Here is a 19,211-nt window from a genome sequence, read left to right on the forward strand (position 1 = left end):
TCGTATACTCTCATAAATATGAAATAATAATGTCTTAATTAATTGTCTCCATACAAAATTAGTACATGCTAGCAAAATAAATTAAATAAAAAAATATTTATCATTATCAATAGTTTTTGTTTTTGAGCTTTTTCTTCCTTTAATTATTTGTCTTTCTTTTAGAATTCATCAGAATTCTCGAGGTCACAGATCTCGTAATTCTCTAACATAAACATCTAAATAAAAGTTGCTCGAATATCTTGTATATAACAATGAGAATACCTAAATCAGTAATTAGTCATTGTGAAAGCCACAATAAAGTATATAAATGATAAATTTTTAGATACAACTTCCAAAACAGTGACATGATATATAGATCTATTATTACATACATCATTTGTGAGATGAAAAGGAGGGAAAAAACTTGACAAAAAAAAAATAAAAGGTTTCCCTTTGAGACTCCTAGTTTTTTATATTTCAGAAGTGTAAAAATCGCATAGTTTCATAACGGTCATAAATAAGAACATTAGAATGTAATAAAGGGGAGCGACAACACCCTTTTATGATATTGGACACCTACAAATAAATCCAACCATGGATAATGATGATGATGATGCCAAAAGTAACCTATTGAAGAGCATTGGCACCAGCAACAATCTCAAGAATTTCACCTGTGATCTTAGCCTGACGTTCCCTATTGTAGACAATGGATAAGTTCTTCTTCAACTCAACAGCATTATCAGTTGCACTACTCATTGCACTCATTCTAGCAGCAAGCTCACTTGCAAGTGATTCTTGAAGTGCTCTCAAGACTTGGCTGTTGAGATAAAGCGGCAAGAGAGCATCAAGGATCTGAACAGGATCTTGCTCAAACTCCAAAATTGGTGAATAGTCTTCTGTCTTTGTCCTCACAGCATCCCTCTCTACAGTTAGCTTTCCTTCCTTTGTTGTTAGCCTGAAGAACTCATCATCAGCAGCATCAACACAGTTTCCATTGATGTCACAAATCTCTCCCTTTGGCGACAGTGGAAGTAAGGTATGAATCACAGGATCTGATTTCACCAATGACACAAACTTTGTGTACAAGAGTTCTACTTTGTCAACCTCTTCACTGATAAACAGCGAGAAGGCATCATCAGCAATTGCCTGAGCTTCTTTCGCAGTTGGGAGCGATCCTCCTTCTAGAAACCGATCAACTGGTATGTAAGGTCTACGGAGGAAGTAAGAGTTACCCTTCTTGCCAACACTAATGATAGTGTAGTCAAGACCAAGATCCTTCAATTGAGCAATTCTTGCCTCGGCTTTCTTGATGATGTTATTGTTGAAACCACCACAGAGACCTCTATCACCAGTGCACACAACCAGTGCTACCTTCTTCACTGGCCTAACTTTTGTGAGAGGGACATCAATGTCCTCAGTTTGGAGCTGCTCGTTGATGTTGTAGAGGACCTCAACAAGAGTCTCTGAGAAGGGTCTTCCATTAACAACAGCTTCTTGAGCCCTTCTGACTTTAGCGGCTGCAACAAGCTTCATTGCTTCTGTGATCTTCTGTGTGTTCTTGACAGATTCAATGCGGGTTCTGAGCTCTCTGAGACCACACTGTACTGGGGTGACAGAAGAACGTGAGAGGCTGCATGAGGGTGAGTTTTGTGAAGGGAGCTGAAAAGGGTTGAGAACAGAACGGAAAGAGAGGTTGGAGGCATCAGAAAGAGAAGGTTTTGAGGACACCAACATAGTGAGATTGGAACAAGACATTGTCGCAGATGGAGTACCTTTTGGGGCTTCTGCAGTGTAAGTAGATTACAACAGCAGAAAGAGAGCTAGAGAAAGAGGGTTGTGGTGTATTGGTTTGGTTGGTTTATGTTGAGATTGGTGTTATCCTCTCCTTGTGTGTTCATGAGATGCTCAATTTGCTATGGTTTATCAAGTGAGGAATGAGTGGAGGGAATGAGAGGGAGTGGATGAGATTTTGGGATAACGATTTCTACGGTTGGCGGAGAGAGCAGATTGCTGTGTACTCAATATTTGTGGTTCTTGTGGGTCCAATCTGATGTGGCTCTGTCTAAACAGAGTTGGGTAACACAAAATCTTTTGTTTTTTCGTTCAAATTAGATAAAGTATGATATCTAAGATCATATTGTTTTCTGTGAAACGGTCCTAATTTTGACTTTTCAATATTTGTTACTATGTCATTCATATTTTAACCTTAATTTTCACCTTTCCGGTGAGGTTTGAACTCCAAAAGCATCAGACCACGATTTTTTTGTGCATATCATAATTTCATTGGTATTAAAGGTATATGCGACTATTCGATCTGTGGCTTTTCCTCCCCCTTAATTCGTTGTGAAGTTGTTAACTCTAACACCACAAAAACATGACAAATATATTTTCATTAATATTCCAGTGTCAATACACGATAAGAATGATTTTAAATATAATTGATTCTTAATTCTATAGTATAAAATAATTAGAGACAAAATAAGATATAAAAAATAAATTGAATAATTAATATTAACATATTTAAATAGAATAGTTTGTGATAATGTACTCATTGAATTAGCATACCAGTTCTTAGAAGTAGTAAAAAATTACTCTAAAAAATTTATCAAAATCCAAATAAATAATATATAATCTAAAAAAATAGGTTACTCTTATCACAAAAAATAAACAAATATAAAAAAAGATTTAAAAAAATAAAAATTAAATTTTGAAAATTAAATAAAAATAAAAATATAAAAAATTAGTGTCTCAACTATTTAAAAGTACATAAAATTTAATGTTTTTGTGTACTCTTATGTACTCCAAATAATAATAATAATAATAAATTATTTCATTCTCATTAATTCTATAAAAAATATTTCATTTAAATTGTAAGAAAATAATAAATAAATATATTGATGCATCCACAGTTGATTTTGTGTCTCTGGAATTTATACATTTATTCTCTAGATTATCGACATTATTCTTGTACTACTGCCATATAGGACATTGGACATTTCATTAATTATTTAACTTTGATCTTACGGTAAGATTACATTGAAACTAAATGAAACTTTTTTGGATTCAAATAGGACACTTTAAACTTTAAGAACCAAAACAGGATTACACCCAAGCATAGGACACCAATTTAGTACTTTACCCAAATACTAAACACCAATATCATTTAAATTAGATTATATTAAATATTTAAAAATGCAATTCTTGCTTGTTGCAATAATAAGCAACTATTTCACACGATACACATGTTTCTAAACAATTAAATGTTCTCAGTTAGTTAATAGTTATTCAGCTATTCAGCTTCACAAAACCTGACATGTTAACAAATTTGACATGTTGATAATGAAAGATTAATTGACTTTTATCAGTCCTTGCAAGATTAAACAGTCTTTACTCTTTAGAAGACAAGCATTGAGAAACAAAGGACAACCAAAGAATTGCAGCCAGCACAGTAAACTACTACCCTGATAAAATGAGTATCTTTTATGTTTTCTTTTAAAAAGTTGAAAAGACATCCTTGAGTACCATCTAATCTAACAAAATTATTGTTACTTTCTTTAAAAATGTTCATATTCTATAAACATTTGTCATTTTCAAATTTTGGTCGGACACAAAACTGGAGTTTATGAATTATGAGAATGAACTATGCTTCATTTTTGCATGGCTGTGATTTACCTTTTATGTCATTTCAATACTATTCTCATTATAATGTTGAGGTGTCATCAGACTTGGTGAAATTAGCATGATTATCTATGGTGAAATAAGTCAAAACATGATATTCCATTATTGAGAGAAATAATTAACATTTGTATTTTCATGTAAATCCAATTTTTTGCTGATAATGTATTAATATTTGTGTTGACTTTTATTGCAGATTAACACTTGCAATGGTTTCTACTGTGATTACTTCTCTCCAAATAAGGCTTACAAACCAAAGATGTTGGCAGAAGCTATCATTTACTAACTTGAAATATTGGCACTCTAATTTTATTATAAGATCATTCATCAAATTAATCTGATATTTGGAGAATCAACTAGCTAGAGTAGCAATACTATTAAATTAAACAGAGGATTAGTCTAAGACATAACTTGTTCATTTTAATACAAGATCCCCAAAGCCGTCCATTTGTCTCTGTGTAAAAGCATGTAATTGGTTTATTATATATTATTGAAGGATTTAAATTGCTGACTTAATTAATTATCCAAAAACTAAGTGCCTAATCGGCACAAATAAACCTTTCTCATGACATGAAAAGCTTTTATTTAACTAGCTACTAGTCTTGACCTTCTAGAGCATAACCTAGGCTTTGCGTCACAAATTTTCGTCTTATACGAAGGCATATACACCTAAATTAATTGCATTATTCTTTACTTACTCTTTAGTTTTATGTTTTCCTTAGTCCAAGCTAAGACTAGGATTTATATTATTAGGGTGACTTCATTTAATAAACTTGAAGTTTACTCTACCCAAAAAAAGATAAAATAATATAAAAACTTACAATTAATGGAATAATATTGGGGAGATTTAGGATAATTATTCATTTGCGCCAGCTACACCAAATCCCCTAAAATTTACTTGGTGCTATTAAACGCTTCATGGCTACTAATTATTAAGCTACAAAAAAAAGTGAAATAATAATAATAATAATAATAATAATAATAATAATAATAATAATAATAATAATAATCCTAGCCATGAAATATTGATTATTGAATAACAAAAGTATTTAGAAAATTATAAAAATCAACTCAAAATATCTGTTTGTTATTTTGTACTCTTTAATTATTACTAAAATAAATAAATAATTTTAGATGTAATAAATATATAATTATATATGTTATATATATAAAATTATAAATATTAAGTTAAATAAAAGAATTTTTTTTATTATTTCTCTAACATTGATCATTGAATAAGAGTTCACTAGCAAGGTGGAACTAGAGATTATAATCATATAACGCAATCGTGTCTCTTGGAGATGGTAATTAATAAAAACAGCAATATATACAATTTAAGAAATGTTTCAAATATTTTATGATTTCACGTGTTTTAGTATTTCTAATCATTGATTTTAATAATGTATATATTTTATTATTGAAATCAATGGATAAAACTAATTTTATAATTGAGATTAATATTTAAAAACATAACTTAGAATCACGAAACACTTAAAATGTGATAGGATTAGTATTGCGCTAATCTAATTAGAGAATTATACTATAAATAAGAGTATGATATAATAACGTAGGAGATGCATGATGTAATTAGAAATTCTATTTTTTTTCTTTGGTCCTAATTTTAGAAATTTTTCTTTTATTCTCTCTGATTATCTATATTTCTCTCTATTCTTGATACAAATTCATATCAAATGGTGCTTTCATTATGAACATCATGCCAAATTCTCATGGTGGTTCACCGGACTCAATTTGGGATCAATTTCAAACTAGTTTGCAATGTTTGGATTTAATTTATCAAGAACGGACCAAGATGCTTGTTCAGGCAACCTGCATCATTTGATACAAAATTGTATTAAGAACTAGAGAGAATTAGAGATAATCAGAGAGAATAGAACATAAATTTCTAAAATTAGAGTCAAAGAAAAAAAAGTAGAATTTCTAATTACATCATACATCTCCTACATTATTATATCATACTCATATTTATAACATAATTCTCTAATTCGACTAGATCAATACTAATCCTATCAAAATGTTTCTTACTGTTAATAATGACTTTGTGTCATGGATGTTATTCCTATTCCTTTCACTGACTTTTCATTTGTGAAATGATGCATATGCATATGATATATATGTCATTAATTATTGCCATGTGCGCTTGAATACTATTTCCCACTTTACAGTCTATCACTTGGAAATTTCCTTAACCAATTACATTACTTCCAAGATTATGAATAAGAAATAAGAAATAATTTTAACAAAATCTTAATTAACACAATTAATATCTTTAAATGTTAGAGAGAATTTTAAAATTTATTTTAAATGTTGGAAACAAAAATAATACTTTACTCAATTTAGAATCAACAATAATGATAAATAATTACAATCACACAGTATGTATATATTGCACAAAAATAATTGATTGTCAATATAAAATATAATAATAGCATAATGGACCACATACCTGAAGGGTTAAACTGTATGATGAGTGAATTTCAATCATTGTCTCCCAAATTGCAAATTCTTCATGTAATGTAGTTATGTTTTAGGTGGTTGAATAAAGCAATAATCTTGTTGGCAAGTATATATATGCAATGCAAGAGGGACAAGCTTGTTCACAACAAAATATCCTAATTATATATATTTCTCTACTCCTAGCTAATCTTTTGTCATTATGGGCAATGAAAGTTAGACATCATCTGACAGTCTGACACCACACTCTCATGAATAGTTGAACATGTTTGTATAAATATAATAAACATTACACATGTAGAAAAACATTTGAAAAATTACTTTTGAAAATAATTTAAATAAATAGAAGTAAACATATTGATTAAATTAGTCATAAGTGTAGATTATATGTTGAAATATAAATTATACAAAAAAAAATATAAATTCTTTTTTTTAGACCATATTAAAATTAAAATTAAATAGATCTAACTCAAATCTAAAAATTAACTAAAAAATAAGAGATACATTATATTTATAAACTCTATACACAGATTTTATCCTTAAAAAATATAATTAAGACTTATAAGTTATAATGCACCTCGTTCATGTATATCTAAAAATAATGATATAAAGTATATAAACATTTGTAAGTAAATATTAAAAAGAAAAAATATATGAAATATTATATCTCTAACTATTATTATAATTAATCTTTTACAACGAACACTAACCAACAGACAATTTATATAGTAGATATATATAGAATAATGGGAGTCTCCATGTAAAAAAAAAATTATATTATGTTAATACAATATACAATAATAGATTTACATTAAAATTGGTCACTAAAATTAATATAAAAGATATATTACAATATAAAATATATACTAACAATAAATTAAATAATATATATATTTATATTCAAATACATAATAACTAATTTTAGTGGTTAATTTTAATAATGTACAAGTAATATTTCTGTATAACAATAGTTATATTAAGATAAATGTCATAAAACTATTATCTTCTTTTTTTAATCACCGAAAAATGATTATAACTAAGTTTACGCTGAATCAACCAATGGTGGATGAAAAATGTGAATCCACACATTATTTCACATTATATGTATATGCAATTATGCAAACATTCGCAATGAAACTATTTTATAGTTGGACATATTCATTGAATTTAATTTCTCTATGAGCTGAGGTATATAAATAATGCGGTGAGAAGGGATAATAATAAGAGGAGGGGACAAAAATTAAACATATATAGCAAAACAATTGCATAACGTTTTAATTGTAAGAGGTGTATGTGATCATTTTATATAGTTATATTACCTCAATAATTGATATTCCATCAATTTGCTTCTCCATGATGAACACCTTCATATACTTTCTCTACGTACATTCACTTGATCTGGACTTCGCAACACTTTAATTTTTTTTTTCCACCTCAATTTGAAAGCTCCATCACTTAGTAGATAATCCAAAATCTATATAAGACAAATGTGAAAGATTAATTTTCCATTGTACTCCTACAGAACATACAAGCGCCGCTCAGCTATTATTATAATAAATAACAATTAATCAAGGATTTAACTAACTTGTATTTTACAGATATATTTTGAAAATATAATAATAAAATTTTTAAATATTTTTACGTATTTAATGTAATAAAAATATGAAAAAATTTATTTTTATAAATTATTTTTTGATGATAAGTTATTCCCTCTCTGATGTATCATATTTTAATTGGGTGTTTATTTTAACTTGAGTTACTTTAATCTCATGAGAGTTAATAATATCTTGGAAGACGGTGACGATCTGACAGACGAAGAAAATGGAACACCCAATAAAACGGTAATACTTAAGAGGCACAACGACGATGACAAAAGAGTGGGGAGGAGTAATTGGGAAGAGAAAACAAGACACCAATGAGACGGTGATGCTTGGGAGGCGTAACGACGACGATGAAAGAGTACAATGCGGTGGAATAAATGTAATTAAAGAGAGTTGGAGTACCTTTTCTGAAAGAATGATTTGGGAAGAGAAAATAAGACACCCAATGAGATTGTGATGCTTGGGAGGCGCAACGACGACGAATGAGTAGAGAATGTATAAAAGAAACATCCAATTAAAATATAACACATCAGAGAGGTAACTTACATATTACTTTAGAGATGGTAGAATAGCATTCACCTTTAATTTATGTCTGTAAAATACAAGTTAACAAAATTTATAGATTAATAATAATAACAATAGTGCTAACGAATTATAACTCAAATAGCATAATCTTCCTTCTTTATTTAAAAATATCGAATTCGAGTCTCACCCTTAACTTTAGAAAAAAAAAAAAAAGAAGCAATAGTTGCATAGCATGTGTTATGCTAATTATGTGTTCTTATACCATGTTAATATATATGCATGATTTGTTGTCAATTGAGGAAAAATTAAAGAAAAGTTTCTCATCTCAATCACTCAATATATATATAATTGTGATCACGTGCAACATTAGTTCCATGTTATACATGATCTAGTACACAATTCTATTGAGCATGTGGAATGCTGATGAGATGATCCTAATACATTGAACCCAAGTGGTGGAAGTTAGTAAGATTCGTATAGATTTTGTCTTAATAATTAATGGCGAACTCAACGTCAATCACGCAAACATGCTTGAGAATTGAGATAGCTACCAATTCACCACACGTCATTGTGTGGACCTTCAATCCACATAAACTTATTAGAGCATGGTCATTTCAATAATCTATATATAACTCCCTTCTCTCTCAATGTTTGACTTAATTCCTCACTTATTAACCATGATTAGGTAGTACTTAATATCTCTAACATGGTTTTTCATCTTGTGAACTATTCTTTTACTTGTCACAAATCGTCACAAATAAGTTTTTATCTAATACAAACAATTAATCATTTAAGAGTAATATAATATTATATTATCAGTAAATATTATTATTTTTTATCAATAATTAATTAGTAATAATTTATATTTATATTTATCGAAATTTTACACACAAAAATTATATAATTTACATTTATATTTATCAAAATTTGTACATATAAATCAATATAATTTACATTTATATTTTTTAGAATTAGATCGTGGACAGCTTCCTTTTCTCTTTTCCTTCTCTTTCACAGGAGCAGAAATATTCTTTTTTTTTTTATAATTTTTTTATTATTGATAATTTGGTTCAAAATTTTAATATTTAAGTTAAAAGAATGATTTTAAAACTTGATTTTAAATCTTAAAAATAATTTTATATGCAAAAAAAGGTTAGGAACAAAAATTTTTTTTAACCTATACCTTAAAAACTAAAATCGTACTTAATTCTAAAATTTATTTATTAAAAATAATTTGATATTTATACTAAATAAATAATAACTAAAAATATTAAAAATTACTGATCCAAAATCTTTTATTTAAAAAGAAATATTTTTTTTATTTTTTCTAAGAAAAGTTACCAAGAGTTATATATATGTTGCAATATATTATATCACACGCCAGCTAGGATTTCATGTATTTAAGCTAATATTATACAAAACCCCCCACTTTATCTAATTGAGCTGATCTATTATTTTGGCCCAATAATTCAGAGATGATAATATATATTATTATATATACACATATGTTCTTCAGCTAGATTACAAACGTATCTAGCATTTTAAACCAAAGAAGCAGATACCCTTTTGTTTTATCTGTAAACCGCCCTCAGTTATAATTAGACTTATATTTATTTTTCTAGTATTCCCTTGGTTTTATACCAATGACCAATTTTAGGACTTCATTGTAAGATTGAGCTTCTCTTCTTTCTGCTAAAATCCAAAAGAAATTAAAATCAAAAGCAAGACATACAATTTGTATCTTTTTAAGAAATTAAATCTAAGGTATCATGATGCACTTAAACTTATTCATCAGTTATGTGTTTTATATAAACCTAATTAATAACATAATAATAAACATTATAGCTACAGTATGTGTTCCCACAACTCAAAATCATCATTGAAAAATACCAAAACGAACTACTAAAATATCGTTTTCAAAATTTTTATTTTAGAATGACACATTAAATTATTAATTTTTAAGTTGATTTTTTTCCGCTCTTTTGATCATCGTCCAACCATTCCTCCTTGCACATTATTAAATAAAATTCTAAAAAATCAACTTGAGTTAATCGAATAATCACCTTGTTCGTTCGCTTAAGCAAGTGTCGGATGTTCGAATTCCTCCTTGTGCATGCAACAATCTATTAACCAGCAGCAGACCTTTAAATAGAGATCCGATCCGCAACGAATTAATCTTTAACCTGTCGAGTTGGGAGATATCGTGAACAATAAAAAAAATTGAAAAACAAAATGCAATAATATTAAGGTACACTTTGCTTCTCTCCATTATTAAACAAAATCTGATACCTTTTTTTATTTCTTCTCCCCTTTATTTTGAATTTTCCCAACAAACTCTAGTTTAGCTTTCATATGATTATGTTTTCCTGTTTCCTAGCATGCTTTTCAAACTGTTCTTTTATAAAGACCACCACACCCAACAGCTACTTTCTATATACCTCAATCACACACACACACATATTCACTAAATCACATAAACTTTGGTGCATATCTATCTTTTTGCTTGGTAGCTTTAATTAATTTCTCTCTTTCTTCATTGATCATATATGGCTGAAGTTGTTGAATACCATGCAAATTCCAACACAAACACCCCTACCACCCCACCATCTTTGAAGCTCTTTGGCATCAACATTCATCACAAGATCTCAAATAAAGATCAAAACACTACTACTACTACTACTCATAAAAAAGAACAACCATGTTTGATGAATCAATCACCATCACCACCACAGAAATCTGAACAAGATAATTGTTCTTTTGATGACCCTTTTAATAACTCATCACCATCATCATCAAGGGATGCAAGAAAATATGAGTGCCAGTATTGTTGTAGAGAGTTTGCAAATTCACAAGCACTTGGTGGGCACCAAAATGCACACAAGAAAGAGAGGCAGCTCCTGAAACGTGCTCAAATGCAAGCTGCACGTGGCTTTGTTGCTTCACACTTTCAAAGCACAATCATGTCATCATCACAGGTGCCACATCTTCTAGCTGTTGGTGGTGGTGCCGGTGTGCCGCCGCCACAACCTTCTTCTCAGGCATCTTCATGGTTCTATTATACAAGTGGTGGTGGCACACCCACCAGCTTTGGTGATAATGCATACCATTCAGGAGGAGCCATGGCTCCCCCTGTAAGTCGTGTCTATGGTGGTGGTGGTGACGACGAAATCTACTTTGAAGAATCTCACATGATCACAACAAATTTGTTACACCACCACCGTTACCAATATCTGTCAAGATTTGATAGTCTTGACAGTAATGGTAACCGTGGTGGTGGTCAACTTAATAGTACTGAACAAGGATTAAGATTGAATTTGCATCTTAGTTTATAATCTGTGAGTTGAAAATTTTAACGTTAATCTCCAACATGATGTAGTATATAGATTCTCTCATGTATGTACATTTTCGTTAAGTAATAAATTATGATAAATTTTTGCTGCATTTTTTAATATCAAACATGAAATACTAGTTTCTATATGAATTATTCTTCCATTTCGAACTAAAGGCATAATTGATGGTTGATTTGTCATTTGCTTTGCTTGCATTTGCAAACTACTATAGGAAAAAAAGAAGCCATAGATGCTTTTTGAAAGTGAACTCATTTCCATAACTAAAAGTCAACTCTTTTAAGGCTAATAATTTTGAGACAGAAAAAATAGAAAAGTTAGACATAATCACACAAAGAAACATTCTCTTGTGAAATTGATTACTTGTACTCCCTTAGTTTTTTATGCCGACATAAATAAATATTCTATATTGAATAATTAAAGAAAAAAGAGTATATGCATTTAAATATGAAATATACTAGAGAATTAGCTGAGGTTATTATTTTTTATTATTATTTTTAGTTATTAATCTAATTTTTTTAGTTTAATAATCTTATAATATATTTTTAGTCTATACTTTAAATTTTGATGACTAACTATTGACAAAAAATGAAAAATAATAAATTCTACTAATTCTCTAACATTTTTATTTAAATATAACATAATTAAGTACATAACTACAACGTTAAATTACAACTAAAATAAAATAAAATGATTTATTGTTTAATTTTTTTATACAAGAATTATTTATGACGATATTTTTACTTTTTATTTTTAATATTTGATAAAAATGAGTGTTTTATTGTATCATAAAAATAAAGAATGTATCATAAAATTGTAAAAGAAAAGTAGAAAAAATTTGATTATCAAATTTTAAATTAAAAAAAAATATGAAAATCAAATTTATGTTTATAATTTTTTATTTTTTTAAAATCATAAATCTAAAGATCAGATTTGTATTAATAAATTTTTTTATTATTTTGTAAAATTTATTATGAAATATGATCTTCAAAATTCTTATATCTACATTAACAAAAGTAAAAAACACTCAACTTCTCTACACCAATAAAAAACAGGTCATGTTTGTCTATTTCAAAAAAAAAAAAAAGTTAGCCTAAACTTTTGTCTTCTTATGTGGGATAATAGATTGAAACTCACGTTGTGTATTTTGTCACGGTAAATTTTAGAAAGCTAAATTTAACAGTGTTTGTAAAGTTTTTTAGAGTCTTTGAGAATGCTCTAGATGGTTCCGAAACGTTCTAGAATGTCTTAGAAGGTCCCGGAATACTCTAAAAGGTTCTAGAATACTCTGGAAGGCCATAGAGTATTATAGAAGAGTGTGGATGTATATAGGAGTATAAAGAGTAGTATGAAAGAATCTAGAAGTATTTAGAAAGTTGTGGTATGATGAATATTTGTAAAGAAGGTTCTAGATGATTAATCTAGGCCGTTGATTAGATTTAATTTTAACCATCCATTGAGGAGGTGGATGGCTATAAATAGGAGGTGAGAGTTAGTGGGAATGTGTGTAAATCATTTGTAACAAACACTCGAGCAATAAAGTGTTATTCCACCAAAGCTTCCTTTCTCTTGTGTTCTCTTGTATTCTTAGCTTTCTTGCTAAATATTGAGAGTTAGGCTGATTTGGTCTTAGTTCAAGAGGTTGAGTAAGTCCGAGTACTAGCACGGTAGTGTTGAAGTGTGTCCAAGGCCGTGACAATTTGTCATCAAAGCAAGATTCGAGAGGGAGCACAAGTGGGTTGTGGGTATGGCTTCTAGTATCACCATAGAGCATGTTGAGTCTCAAAGGGGAAGGAATGCTATTCCTTCTCAATGGGGAGGCAAGAAGGTCTGTTCTTCAAGTGAGCCTAGAGGTAAGGACTCTAACTTCTTAGAAGAGAGAGTTTCTGTGTTGGAGAATGTTCTATCCTCTATGGATGAGCGTTTCCAAATGATAGAACATGATAAGGAGCCCCTCGAGGCTCACGAGTTAGGAGAACTAGATGCTTTCAAAGAAAACATGCTCCAAATCAAAGAGAAGCTTGAGAATTCCTTAAAGCTATTTGAGGAAGTTCGAGTTTGGTTCGAGGAGGCAAAATCTCGACCAACCATTTTAAGGAAGACGACAAAGATTGATCTCCCCAAGCCAAAGGAGTTCAAGGGTGTAAGGGACGCTCGCGAGGTTGAAAACTTCCTATGGCAAATGGAGAGGTACTTCGAAGGTCAAGGGGTGGTCGAAGAAGCAATAAAGGTACGCACTACAGCTCTATACCTTTCTGATAATGCTACTTTGTGGTGGAGGAGAAAATGCGTATATATGGAGAAGGGTACTTGCAACATAGCCACATGGGAAGATTTCAAAAGGGAATTGAAAAGACAATTCTTCACTGAGAATGTGGTTTATGAAGCAATGAAGAAGTTGAGGGAGTTGAAGCACAAGAGTACAATTAGTGACTACGTAAAGGAGTTCACTACTCTCACGCTTCAAATCCCCAACTTAGCATCAGAGGATGCATTGTTCTTCTTCATTAATGGACTCCAACCTTGGGCAAAGCAAGAACTAAAAAGAAGGAATGTTAAAGATGTCGACGAGGCCATCGTGGTGGCCGAATCACTCATTGAGTATCATAGGGGAGACTCTAAAACCCAAGTCTTCCTCCAAGCCTAGTTCTACTAAAGGTGGGGGAGACAAGGGGAAGAGTTTCTCAATCAAGAAGGAAGAAAAATACTCTTCAAAGAAAAAGTACGAGGAAAAGAAGAAGGCTTTCGTGCCCAAAGGAGGATGCTTCGTGTGCAAGGGACCACACCAAATGAAGGACTGCCCCAAGCTAGGGACTCTGGCATCTATCACCGAGGAACGAGAGGCCCAAACTCAAGTAAACGAGTGTGTTTGATCTATCCAACTCATGAATTCTGTGAAGGGCAAAGAGGAAAGCACCGTAGAAAAGAAAGGCTTGATGTATGTTAAGGCCTTTATCAATGAAAAACCCGTCATGGCTATGATCGACACTGGTGCTACACACAACTTTATCACGCCTGATGAAGCAAAAAGGCTTGGGTTGAAGATCACCGAAAAGAATGGTTGGTTCAAACCCGTGAATACCAAGGGTGAACCCCTTAAGGGAGTAGCAAAAGGGGCAGAGATGACTCTTGGTTCTTGGAAGGGCCTTGTGGATTTCTCAGTAGCACCCATGGACGATTTTAAAATAGTAATCGGGCTCGATTTGCAAAGGAAGGCAAATATAATACATATGCCATACTACGACGTAGTATGCGTCATGGAGAAAGGGTCTCCATGCATGGTCCCTACAGTCTCTAAAGTTGGCGGACCACCGATACTTTCTGCTATGCAACTCAAGAAAGGGTTCAGGAAGGGAGAGATTACATATTTGGCTCTATTACAAGAGGAGTCAATATCCGAAAGAGAAGACGTTCCTCCCAAAATCAAGGAAGTCCTTGAAAAAAATAAGGATGTGATGCCTCCCGAGTTGCCAAAACAACTACCACCTAGGAGGAAGGTGGACCATAAGATTGAATTGGAGTCAGGAGCAAAGCCGCCCGCTTCAACACCTTATAGGATGGTACCGCCAGAACTCGAGGAGTTGAAGAAGCAACTCAAGGATTTGCTAGATGCTGGGTTCATCCGTCCATCGAAGGCACCTTATGGCGCACCAGTCTTATTCCAAAAGAAACATGATGGTTCATTGAGACTGTGCATCGACTATCGAGCACTTAACAAGGTAACCATCAAGAACAAATTAAGAAGTAACAAAAAACCAGAACAAATTATAATTAATTGAACTATTTCAACTATAAGGTAACAGCTAGTTTAAGAATGTCATCAAGCACTACTATGGAGGTACTTAATGTTCATGAAGCCAAAAATATGCTTAACATGTGGCTTTTGTCTTCTTGATTTCAAGGTAACAATCTGACCAAGCAAATATGGAAGGGGAAAAAAACTTAGCAACTCCTCACTATGACAAACAAAATTGTGAATTCAATGTCAAACCATAGCACTGCTTCGAGGATACATTGAGCTAAATACCGTCAATCAACATCTAATTTTCCGATGAAGGACTTAATGTAATTATATATTGCATTTTTCAAACTATAATCATCAACTTCTCTATGGTAAACTATTGTCTTTCAAAACTTGAAGTAATTACAATGAGCTATAAAAAGTATATGAAATTCAATGCTCTTACTGTGTAACAATAATAAAGCCAATTACTATCATACTATCAAGCTGCACTTAAGGTATCAGAAAATGTTTTTATACCATGATTCTGCATGACCAGGCACATCCACTTCTGCCATCACAATTATGCCTGTGATAAATCATGCAAATACTCATCAAATAGATGATCATTATAGCTTAACAGGCAAAACAGGGGGGGGGGGGGGGGGAATCATAGTCGGCAAGCATAATTTGCATGATAAATATATTAAATCATCATTGATAGCTGAAAAACTGTACCATAGTATGAACTTCAAAAGGGGTAACCTCACCTCTCATTTTGGCAAAACTTTTAGCAGCACATGGTGCAACATGGAATAAAAATAAGAGGAAAAACAGTATTAGTCTTTGATAGATAAAGAAAATTGACTCAAAGATATGCCCTGAAAAGTAACAAGTTGGTAAAAGGAAAATATCCATGGATCAATTAACATTATTTTGGAATATAGAACATGTTACATTTATAGCCCTTCCCCATCTTCAGTTCTAAAACAATTTTTTTTATTAAAAAAAAAAAAAGAATTTCATTAGATGAGGAGAAGGATAATACAAAATGTGGGGACAAGGTCCTATCAATTTTTTATTTCTTTAGCTCATCTATTCTTATTCAAACGAAAAAAAAGGTGTGCTAACTTCTTTTAAAGCTCCATCCCAGAATTTAAATGAAAGTTATTTTCAGCTTTCTTTTTAAAATAAATAAAATAAAAAAACTCACAAATAAGCAATTATTATAGATTATAGATTTTAGATTTCTATAAATATTATAAAAGTTATGTGGATAAATGCCAAGTCACCAACAAACTCATGACTCATTATTATTGTTGATTATTATTTTTGTCTTTGTTTATTCTTTTGCGAACTTTCCTCCTCCATAAAGCAGTTAGGGGATTCGATATATACAATGAAATTGGATGCATAGTTTAATTGGATATATACAATGAAAATCAAATGACAAAAAAGAGAGCATTAGCATAGCTATTTCACAACTCCTCCATAAAGCAAGTTAGGGGATTGGATATATACAATGAAAATCAAACAACAAAAAAAGAGCATTTAACATAGCTATTTAACAAAAAAGAAAACTGCATCAGTTCATTCCTCGGGTGGTGGTCCCAAGTTAGCAATACTCTTGTAGGGTCATATGAATTTACCTCGACCCCAAATAAAGGGGTAAATATCTGAATAACTGAATCAAAGTTAACTAATCCAAATCTATTCCTACCAAAAGATGGCCCATAAGTGTTAAGGTAACTAAAACTTTTCTCTTCTACATTATACTTGTAATTTAAACTGAGTGAAAGCCTGGAATCTCATTACGTTGCGATGTACTAGAATATACTCTATGTTCGTAGTCAAAACTAAAATAGTCCGCATAAATCCTAAGTGAGCCATAAACAAGCCCACAGGTATATATGAAATGAAAAATTTCTTTTAACAATATTTCTCGCATATCCACTAATTTTTTATCATATAAAACCAACAGTCCACCAAGCCCGGATTCAATGTTAGGCTGAAAAAAAAATATAGATATTATTATAAATAAAATGGACAAAAAAAATAAATATAAAAATTAAAATTTCAATACCTGAAAAACAGGTGTTTCACCTTCTTTAATACATAAAAGTTTGTATGTAACCAAAGCATTTAATCCATAGTGAACAGGCAATCCACGATTTGAATCTACATTCCATGTAGAACACATTCTACTGTACTTGTAGATAAAATTCGTCACAGACATCATACATTTTAGAAGTGGAGGCTGATGTTGGAGCCTCCATATGTTAATTCTTGCTTCCACCGAAGCAAGTAAAGCGTGTTGCATACAGGATACTTAAAGAGTAAAAAAGAAAGAAAAAATAGGTTAATTAATGTAATTATATCATAAATAAATTTTTTTATTTAGTTCTGGTTATTTTTAGAGCAATAGTTAAATATCTTTCTTATGTATTAATGGTTGTTCATATGTAATTTTTTGATTATTTTACTTTTTGATTAAAAAATTGAGAGTAAGAGGTAGACTTTTTGGCTATTTTACTTTTTGATTAAAAAGTTGAGAATAAGAGATGCGTAGGTTCTCACCGGGTTATTAACTCAACCAATATTTTTTAAGGAAATTTTTCATTCTCTTCAATAATGAGAAGAACTTATTTTTCTCCCTAAATAAATATGTACTCTTTATGTACTCTCACTAACAAATAATTATAATGATAAGCCTATTATTGCATGAAGAAGTGATGGAGTTGGCCCTACATCGAAGGGCATTTTAAAGAGGTGGTGGAGTTAGTCCCACATCGCCCAACTTCTGAAAGTTTCCCTTCTCCTACTAATATAAATATGCATATGTAACTTTTTGGTTATTTTACTTTTTGATTAAAAAGTTGAGAGTAAGAGGTGCGTGGGTTCTCACCATAGTGGAGTTATTACCTTTTACGAGGATTGGTGACAAATGATTCTGAGCCTTCGTTCTCTATTTTTCTATTAGGCTCTTATTGTGCATTCGTTCTCTATTTTTGTATTAAACTCTCTTTCATCATTTTAATACTGAAATAGAGAACGAAGGCACAATGAGAGCCTAATACAGAAATAGAGAATGAAGACATCTTATATACTATGTACTCTTTATGTACTTTCACTAATAAATAATTACAATGGTAAGCCTATTATTAATAAAAATAACAGTTACCCTCACCAAGATTGGTGACTCAAGTTTTCTTATGTATTGTTAATGGTTGTTCAAATAATAATTGTTTCTTATTGGATTTATTAAATTTCTTCTTGTTGATTATTATAACTTTTTTAAGTTTCTTGTTGATGTCGTATTTTTTCAGATTTATATTAGAATATTTTTTTGTCGTATTATTTATAATTTTATATATTATTTTATTTTAATTTGTTTATTTGTATAGTTTTTGCTATTAGATTTTATACTGTTACCTAAATTATTTTTTTTATCAATAATAGACTTACCATTATAATTATTTGTTAGTTATAGTACATAAAGAGTACATATTTGTTTAAGGAGAAAAATAAGTTCTTCTCTGTTGAAGAGAATGAAAAATTTTCTTAGAAAATATTTGTTGAGTTATTACACCTTATATACTATGTACTCTTTATGTACTCTCACTAACAAATAATTACAATGATAAGCCTATTATTAATATTATTAATAAAGAAATAAATTAGGTAACAATGAAATTGGATGCATAGTTTAATTGGATATATACAATGAAAATCAAATGACAAAAAAGAGAGCATTAGCACAGCTATTTCACAACTTCTCCATAAAGCAAGTTAGGGGATTAGATATATACAATGAAAATCAAACAACAAAAAAAGAGCATTTAACATAGCTATTTAACAAAAAAGAAAACTGCATCGGTTCATTCTTCGAGT

At 30.6% G+C, this 19,211-nt stretch overlaps 3 protein-coding genes across 3 annotated transcripts; 2 read left to right on the plus strand and 1 right to left on the minus strand.

Moving 5' to 3' along the window:
* Window positions 1-303: 303 nt before the first annotated feature.
* Window positions 304-1,969, minus strand: LOC107635715 (ATP synthase gamma chain, chloroplastic). The gene has a single exon (XM_016339271.3). The coding sequence runs from the start codon at window positions 1,732-1,734 to the stop codon at window positions 607-609; it is 1,128 nt and encodes a 375-aa protein (XP_016194757.1). The 5' UTR covers window positions 1,735-1,969; the 3' UTR covers window positions 304-606.
* Window positions 1,970-10,570: 8,601 nt separating this feature from the next.
* On the plus strand, window positions 10,571-11,693 carry LOC107638204 (uncharacterized). The gene has a single exon (XM_016341373.3). The coding sequence runs from the start codon at window positions 10,799-10,801 to the stop codon at window positions 11,582-11,584; it is 786 nt and encodes a 261-aa protein (XP_016196859.1). The 5' UTR covers window positions 10,571-10,798; the 3' UTR covers window positions 11,585-11,693.
* A 2,791-nt stretch (window positions 11,694-14,484) lies between these two features.
* On the plus strand, window positions 14,485-15,494 carry LOC148569610 (uncharacterized). The gene is made up of 2 exons (XM_088485132.1): window positions 14,485-15,318; window positions 15,396-15,494. Exons 1-2 carry the CDS (start codon window positions 14,485-14,487, stop codon window positions 15,492-15,494), a joined length of 933 nt encoding a protein of 310 aa, XP_088341258.1.
* The last annotated feature ends 3,717 nt before the right edge of the window (window positions 15,495-19,211 follow it).

The sequence above is a fragment of the Arachis ipaensis genome, chromosome B4 (genome assembly GCF_059453495.1).
Source record: "Arachis ipaensis isolate K30076 ecotype BB chromosome B4, ASM5945349v1, whole genome shotgun sequence".
Classification (NCBI taxonomy): Eukaryota; Viridiplantae; Streptophyta; class Magnoliopsida; order Fabales; family Fabaceae; genus Arachis; species Arachis ipaensis.

Bases quoted from the DNA above. Each gene is read 5' to 3' on its own strand.
- LOC107635715 (XM_016339271.3), bottom strand. From the start codon at position 1,734: ATGTCTTGTTCCAATCTCACTATGTTGGTGTCCTCAAAACCTTCTCTT.
- LOC107638204 (XM_016341373.3), top strand. From the start codon at position 10,799: ATGGCTGAAGTTGTTGAATACCATGCAAATTCCAACACAAACACCCCT.
- LOC148569610 (XM_088485132.1), top strand. From the start codon at position 14,485: ATGAATTCTGTGAAGGGCAAAGAGGAAAGCACCGTAGAAAAGAAAGGC. The intron at 15,319-15,395 runs GTAACCATCAAG...TTCAACTATAAG, and splicing joins ACTATCGAGCACTTAACAAG to GTAACAGCTAGTTTAAGAAT.